This window comes from Cetorhinus maximus, unplaced genomic scaffold, assembly GCF_964194155.1.
Source record: "Cetorhinus maximus unplaced genomic scaffold, sCetMax3.hap1.1 HAP1_SCAFFOLD_598, whole genome shotgun sequence".
NCBI classification, from domain to species: Eukaryota; Metazoa; Chordata; class Chondrichthyes; order Lamniformes; family Cetorhinidae; genus Cetorhinus; species Cetorhinus maximus.
Window position 1 is genome coordinate 59,892 of NW_027596540.1, and position 8,487 is coordinate 68,378.

Sequence of the window (8,487 nt, forward strand, 5' to 3'; positions counted from 1 at the left end):
TCGTCACCCAGATATCATCGGAAGTTGAACATGGAAGGAAAAAGCACCGTTCACAGTGGGGAGAAACCGTACACGTGTTCTGTCTGTGGACGAGGCTTCAACCGATCATCTAATCTGTTGAAACATAAATGCAGTCACAACAGGGAGAAACTGTGGAAATGTGGGGACTGTGGGAAGGGATTTAATTACCCATCAGAGCTGGAAAATCATCAACGAATTCACACTGGGGAGAGGCCATTCACCTGCCCTGAGTGTAGGAAGAGATTTACTTGTTCGTCCAGCCTGCTGAAACATCGGCGAGTTCACACTGGGGAGAGGCCGTTCACCTGCTCCGAGTGTGGGAAGGGATTTGCTCGGTCATCCACCCTGCTGACACACCAGCGAGTTCACACTGACGAGAGACCTTTCAAATGCCCAGACTGCGGGAAGTGCTTTAAAAGTCCCCGGGAACTGACTGCCCATCAACGTGTTCACACTGATGAGAGGCCATTCAGGTGCTCGCACTGTGGGACTGGGTTCAAGACATTATTTCACCTCACTGTTCACCAGCGAATTCACACTGGGGAGAGCCCATTCACCTGCTCCAAGTGTGGGAAGGGATTTGCTAACGCATCCACCCTGCTGAATCACCAGAGTGTTCACACTGACGAGAGACCTTTCAAATGTCCAGACTGTGGGAAGTGCTTTAAAAGTTCCGGGGACCTGATGATCCATCAACGTGTTCACACCGATGAGAGACCGTTCAGGTGCTCTCACTGCGGGACTGGGTTCAGACAATCATCTCAACTCATTGTACACCAGCGAATTCACAATGGGGAGAGACCATTCACCTGCTCAGAGTGTGGGATGGGATTCACTCGCTTATCCATCCTGTTGACACACCAGCGCACGCACACTGGGGAGAGGCCATTCACCTGCTCTGAGTGTGGGAGGGGATTCACAACCACATCCTCCCTGCTGAGACACCGGCGAGTTCACACTGGGGAGAGGCCATTCAGCTGCCCCGAGTGTGGGAGGGGATTCACAACCACATCCTCCCTGCTGAGACACCGGCGAGTTCACACTGGGGAGAGGCCATTCACCTGCCCCGAGTGTGGGAGGGGATTCATAACCTCATCCAAACTGCTGAAACATCAGCGAGTTCACAAGTGATTGGGTTTTTCTGTTAATCACATCCATGACTGAACTGTGTCCATTTGGTCTGTTTCTGCTGATGTTAATAAACTCCAGTCCAATTAATATTCTGGATAAAGTCAAATAAATCAGCTTTGTGTTAAACTTGCACTGTGTTGAGTATTTTTAATATCTCTAACACAAATTAGTTCCTTTTGAAGTGCTCTCCCTCTCCTCTGTCTCCTTCATCCACACCTCCAACAACAAGTGTGAGGAGCTCATGGAACTTCTTTGTCACTAAGATTGAGACAATCCGATCAGCTGCTTCCCTCCTTCCACTGGCCCACCGGGCCAAACTCTTTCTAAAGTTTCCCCCCTGCCCCTTGCCCTGAACCTGTTTTTCTCCCGTTTCGCCCCTCTCCCACTTCTTGCCCTCTCAGAGCTCATCTTGTCAATGAGACCTGCCTTCTGCTGCCTTGACCCTATTCTCACGAAACTGCTGACCATCCATTTTCTCTATGTTAGCTGATATTGTTAACGGTTCTTTCTCTTATCTGTCCCTCTTGCCTTAAAATCCACCACCATCACCCTCCTGAGAAGAAACAAACCTTTATCCCACCATCTTTACAAACTACCACCCCATCTCCAAACTCCCTTTTCTCCACAAAGTCCTTGAACTTGGTGTCCCCCAAGGATCTATCCTTGGCCCCTCCTATTTCTCATCTACCCGCTGCCACTAGGTGACATCACCCAAAAGCACCGTGTTAGTTTTCACATGTACACTGACAATGCCCAGCTCTACCTCACCACCATCCCTCTCCATTCCTCCACTGTTACTAAATTATCAAACTGTTTATCTGACACCAAGTACTGAATGAGCAGGAATTATCTCCAATCAAAATTTGGGAAGACCAAAGCTATTGTCTTCAGTCACCACTTTGAATTGTCAAGGAACTATCAGATTTTTTTCTGATATTATTGTGGGATATTGTGAAACAAGCTTATGGTTCTGTGTGTGTGTGGCTAATTTAATTAACTAAAGACAATTAGACTGCAAGGTTTAAATTATCAAAGGAGTGAGGTGTAAAAGAAGCATTTGAAATGGGGATGAGTGAGCTGGAATGAGGTCTCAGTGGATAAGGTGTGAAGGTAATTTATATGTTTAGATAAAGAAGGAGTTGTTTGATTTTCAAAGGGATGGTGTAATGTTTACAACTGACAAGATAAGTCAGGCAAAGTGATTGCATTCGTTTTTCCCAGAAGTGCTGGCCATAATAACAACGTGAAAGATTTTTATATTCTGGGAAAAGTAACTTTGAAAGAGAAACAATGGGATTTACAAATCAAAAGGTATAAAATATATTTAAAGAAGGATGGAAGGTTGTGTGGGGTATGGCCATGTGAGAACTTGAAAGGTGCAACGTGTGAAACAGACTTGGGGGGGGGGGGGGGGGAAAGCCTCAAGCTACCCTCCAGAAGTTTGCTGTTCCAGTAACCAAGGTTGTGTTAAAAGCCGTTGGAATTTCACTGTCGAGTGGGTGCTAGTGGTAATAGTATTGAATGTGTTTATAAATTGGGAATCTATTTGGGCTGTTGCCTTAAAGGAAGTGTGTAGTTGGTAGTCTGGTTAAGTATGAATTTTGCGAAATGCTATAAGATTAAGTAACTGTGTAACCGTGATTTTGTGTGTGCGTGTTTAAGTTTTTTCTTATTTTTATTTTCTTAAGTTTTTATTAAAGTTAATAAATACTTTAAATTAATCTTTAAAATCTCTGAAGGTGGCTGTGGACTCATTACTTCTGACTTCAGTGCACAAGCCTCCTTGTAATAAATGCAAATAGAAAAATCATTGTGATAGTTTGGCCAAGTCTCCCTTGTGGATTTGATCAGCCTGGAAAATTCTGTTCCATAACGGCCGTGTGCATCCCTCTCCCTGGGAACTGTCTGAGGCTCAACCACACTGTTCACAATCCTGGTGTCAGATTTAACCCCAAGATAAGTTTCTGACCACATATCCGCACCATCACTAACACCAGATATTCCACCCCACCCCAGCTCATGTGGGACACTTGCCTTTATTAGCCGAGACACAGAATATAAGAGCAGGGAGGTTATGTTGGAGTGTATACAATGTGAGTTAGGCCACAGCTGGAGTGCTGTGTGCAATTCTGGTCACCAAACTATAGGAAGGATGTGATTGCACTGGAGAGGGTGCAGAGGGGATTCACCAGGATGTTGCCTGGGCTGGAGCGTTTCAGCCAGACCTGACTTGATTTATGGGAGCTCAATATCATCAGCCTTTGAACTAGAAAGAGAAATGTTTGTTCTGTCTGCTTCAACAGATTTTAAACGTCACTGTGTCTGGAAAATCACCAAGAAGCTCGTGTACACACATGTGCGAGAGTTCCAATGCACTGACTGTGGAGAAAAATTTAACCAGATACACAGACTGAAGAAACATTGCACCATTCACAGCCAGGAGAGACCGAACACGTGTACTGTTTGTGGATGAGGCTTCAGTTAAACATCTTACCTCAAGGAATGCAAGGACACCTGAACCATGGAGAAACCATGCAAATGTGGGGAATGTGGGAAGGGATTCCGGTCCCCATCTGCTCTGGAATCTCATCGCCGCATTCACACTGGGGAGAGGCCGTTCACCTGCTCTGATTGTGGAAAGGGATTCACTCAGTTATCCCACCTGCAGATACACCAGCGACTTCACACCGGGGAGAGGCCGTTCACCTGCTCTGATTGTGGGAAGGGATTCACTAACTCTTCCAATCTGCGGACACACCAGCGAGTTCACACGGGGGAGAGACCGTTCACCTGCTCCATATGTGGGAAAGGTTTCAGTGATTCATCCAGCTTGCTGATACACCAGCGAGTTCATACTGGGGACAAATCATTCAACTGCTCTGTATGTGGGAAGCAATTCAGTCGATTATGCAACCTTCTGCGACACCAGCGAGCTCACACTGGGGAGAGGCCGTTCACCTGCTCTGAGTGTGGGAAGGGATTTGCTGATCCATCCATCTTGCAGAAGCACCGGCGAGTTCACACTGGGGAGAGGCCATTCAGCTGCTCCATGTGTGGGAAGGGTTTCACTCAGTTAACCAACATGCTGACACACCAGCGAGTTCACACTGGGGAGCGGCCTTTCATCTGCTGTGAGTGTGGGAAGGGATTCAGTGATTCATCCACCCTACTGCGACACCAGGGTGTTCACACTGGGGAGAGGCCGTTCACCTGCTCCATGTGTGGGAAACGATTCACTCGGTCATCTCACCTGCTGAGACACCAGCGAGTTCACCAGTAATTACAGGGGTTGGATTCTGCTGTGATTGCTGCTGTCAATCACATTCAAGACTGAACCATGTTCATTCTGACAGTTGGTGAAGTGGGAGGGTCAAAGGGTTTCTTTCTGCTGTACTGGCCAGTCTTACAACTTTGTTTCCAGTGGTCTGGAAGTGCACATTTCCACTGAAATGTTCCACAGAAGCTGATGAAGGTCATTTATTGCTGCAAAAAGAGACATGCTCTTGAAGTTTTCATATTGCACTTATCAGGACAAACACAAGAACACCAAATTTCAAAGGGAGCAACTATTTATACTATGTGAGAAAAGGGTGCTGATTAGTTGGCAAGTCAGTTGCGACTGGTCAAGTCGTTGCCATGGAGAATTCACCAGAAAGCTCGTGACCTCAGCATTTAGTTGGATTCGAAAATGTTGCAATGCCTGGACATGTCCATTTTGGCTTCAGAGTATCAGAGCTTTATGATGGTCCAATGTCACTTCCCTGCTTTTTTACTCAATGACCTGGATTTTCAGAGTCAGAAAGACTCACCTACCTTCAAAAATTGTGGGTGGGACCCGGATGCGGAAGTCCCACTCCCATTTTTCACAGATCCAATTTTTGCCAGTAGGGGACAGGGGCAGGGCTTGATTCACACCCAAGTTGAACCTGAACTCAGCAGAGCCATCTGAACTCAGCACTGAGTTCAAACAGGCACCATTTTGCCTTCTGCAAGGGAGTTAACTCATAGTGTGAAAGTCACGACTTTATGGAGTAGACGTAAAGACTCTTGTTGGGTGGATAGGGTCTGTTTAACTGTCATGATTGAAAGTCTTTTTTAAAATCCCCTGCTCTCCTGACTTCGTCTGCAGCTGTCAGTGTAAGTGAAAAAGATAGTTGGCTGTACAATGTAGCATCAGTCCCAGCAGTTTCAGTAATTGCTGGCATTTCCCTAAGGGCTATTTATGAATGCTTGGCTGACTTCCAAAACCTACAGTCATCTCAGCAGCTGTTCTGAGTCCACACTTTGACAACTTAAAGAGACCATTAAGGGTTTAGCTGCCTTTGAAGTGGTATGGACAGAAGTATGTTGGTTTTTATATGAGATTAACCAAAAGTTTTGAATAAGGTTGCAAGAATGGGAGTTTTGTTTAAAAATAGTGAAGGCTGTTTTAGATTTTTAGAACTTTATTTTAATTAATCTCAACCTGGCTCCTGGGGTCTGCCCATAGTGAATAATGTGAGTTGGGATGTAGGGTAAAAGGGGCGATGGGGGATCCATGCCAGGGCAAGAGTTGGCATGAGCGGGCATGGAGTACATAAGGGCCTTGGGGTGGAATGGGGGCTTGCAATTGGCTCACTTGCAATTAGTGAGGAGGAATTGTGTTGGGCTGCTGCCCCTGGTGGGTGGGCAATTATTCCAAATAATCATGTCTATTAATTTATTTTTAAAACATTCTCTTGGCATGTGGGTGCCACTGGCGAGGACCAGAGATTCCAAAAGGTTACAATGCAACTGGGATAAAGTCCCAGAGATGGAGGCAGGCCTTTTAACCAGCCCACCTCAGTGCTCGGGCATCCTGTTAGCCGCCTAAGCTCCGATTCCAGTGGCACAGCAACCAACTCCATCCATAACCGCCCACCTCAAAGCACCACCCCCCTCCCCCCGCCCCCGAGTGAAGATCACAACATTTGGGAACCTTTAAATCGAGGCAGGTCCGGCAATTGGAAAATTTCCAGATCCAAGCTACCCACCTCGGTACCCAAGATCCAACCCAAGCTCTCTATTTCTGAAGCTCAAGATCCCACATGCTTTGCTAATTCCTCTCTCACTGTGTCCTGCCACCTTCAAAGATCGCTGCACATGAACCCCCAGGTCCCTCTGTCTCTGCTCACTCTTTGGAACTGTGCCATGACATCTGTGTTGCCTCTACCTGTTCCTTCTGCCAAATTACATCACCTCAACTTTCCCTGTATTAAACTCCATCTGCCACTTCAGAGAATGTGAAGGGGAGATTGAAGTGTTAAACTAAACATACAGAGAAGAGGAGGCACTGATTGCTTTAATATGTCACCCACAATTGAAGATCCTTTAAATGCACATGAGGCTCATAGAGCACAGTAGGAGGCAATTGGAGGCTCTTTCCAATTAATCCCATTGCCCTGCAATATTCTTTTTCTTTCAAGAATCTGTCCAGTTCCCTTTTGAACGATACAGTTGAATTTACTTCCAGTCAGTTTTGAGGCAGTGGATTCCAAATCGTAACAACTCGCTGTGTTTTTAAAACAAATAATTCCTCATCTTGTGTGTGGTGTATTTGGACTTTCAAAAAGCATTCGGAAAGCTGTCAACCAGGAGGTTCATACACAAAATGAGGTCTCAATCCTTATGAATGATCTAGATGAGGGACTGAGTGTAATGTGTCCAAATTTGCTGACAATGAAACAAGGATTTGCATTTCTATAGCGCCTTTCACAACCACAGGATGTTTCAAAGCCTTTTACAGCCACTTTTGAAATGTAGTCACTGTTGTAATGTAGGAAACTCGGCAGCCAATTTGCACACGGCAAGGTCCCACAAACAGAAATGTGATAATGACCCAAATGATATGTTTGTGGTTATGTTGACTGAAGGATAAATGTTGGCCCAAGACACCAGGGATCAAGGCCCGGGAGAGTGGGGTTCAGACAGTGCCAAACAGCAGGGCCTGGGATGTTATGGGTGGGGGAGGTGAGTAGGTGTGGTCTGGGCTCATTGTTTCAAACAGTTTTGCATCATCCTCACTGAGCAGCCAGAGCTACAAACCTGACAGACCAGCTTAAAAAACAGATCTGTCAGGCTGAGAGTTCTGATATTTTCGAAGCCAGTCTGTCAGTGTCAGGTCAATTTCACGAGTTGCTGCTGCTGCCTCGAACTTCAGGCAGCTTTGCAATTCCAATTTTTTTGAAAAGCCTGCCAGGAAACCACAAAGCTGCCCGAAGGTGAGAAGCAGCAGCAGCAGAAACTGAGAGTTTTCCTGCTTGAGAAATAGTCAGTCAAATCCCTGTAATTTTACAACCAATTGGATGCTGTTGTGGGTAGGGGGTGGGGGGGAGGGGTGGGTGGGAGGAAGGGGGGGCATGTTTAGAGGGGGTTGGGGGAAGTTTGGAGGGGGTTTGGGGGATGTGGGAGGGGGTTTGGGGGATGTGGGTAGGTTGGAGGGGTGGTTGGGGGTAGGTTTTGAAAGGGGTTGTGGGGAAGTTTGGGAGTTGGGGAAAGTTTGGAGGGGGGTTGAGGGGTAGGTCAAGGTTTGGAGGGAAGTTGGAGGGATTTGGGGAAGTTTGGAAGGGGTTGGGGGAAATTTGGAGGGAGGTCAGGGAAGTTTGGTGGAGAAGGGGGGATGGTTGGAGGAGTTCAGGGGAGCTAGAGGGGTTTTGGGGGTAGATTAGGTACAGATTTGAATTGTTTTTGTAAATGTAGCCACTTTGCTAACATCAGTTGATTGCTCGGTGATTAATTATCTTTAAATAATCAGCATTGGGCCTCCACTTTCACCATTGCTACTGTCACTCTGCCCACTGCATGCAGTTATAATGAAAGAAAGACAAAACCTACATTTATATAGCACCTTTCACAATGTCCTAAATCACTTTCCAGCCAATTCAGCACTTTTGAGTTGTAGTCATTGGTGAAATGTAGAGAATGTTATCTAATGGCGGGGCAGGCTCATGGGGGCGAATGACCTACTCCTGCTCCTAATACATATGTGTGTATGGAGATAGGTGAGATGAACAGGACTCGATGGCCTTTGTCATCTATAATTATCTTGCGAACAGAGGGTGGAATCCTGGCTGGAGTTCTGTTTATTTTGTTGCTGGTGAAAGTTTACTGTGAGCAGGATTTGTGGGATGAGATCACCAGGACAGGAGTGCAGATTGAGCTCAGAGTGAATCAGTAACCTGTTTTACTGCACATAATTCACAAGAGTCTTTTCCATATACTTCAATCTTATCCTTTTGTCCAGTTACCTGTTATCCCACTCCATCTTGCTGTTTTTTTCTGAGTTTTTTGAGGTTAGAAATATCGTGATAAAGTTAT

General features: G+C 46.1%; 1 protein-coding gene across 1 annotated transcript; it reads left to right on the forward strand.

Moving 5' to 3' along the window:
• LOC144674244 (uncharacterized) lies at nucleotides 1-4,544 on the forward strand. Its single transcript, XM_078535679.1, has 2 exons — nucleotides 1-1,129; nucleotides 3,738-4,544. Exons 1-2 carry the CDS (start codon nucleotides 31-33, stop codon nucleotides 4,430-4,432), a joined length of 1,794 nt encoding a protein of 597 aa, XP_078391805.1. The 5' UTR covers nucleotides 1-30; the 3' UTR covers nucleotides 4,433-4,544.
• Nucleotides 4,545-8,487: the final 3,943 nt, after the last annotated feature.

Excerpts from the sequence above, each read along its gene's own strand:
- LOC144674244 (XM_078535679.1), top strand. The coding sequence starts at position 31 with ATGGAAGGAAAAAGCACCGTTCACAGTGGGGAGAAACCGTACACGTGT. Across the intron at positions 1,130-3,737 it reads AACCTCATCCAAACTGCTGA|CTCATCGCCGCATTCACACT; the intron begins AACATCAGCGAG and ends CTGCTCTGGAAT.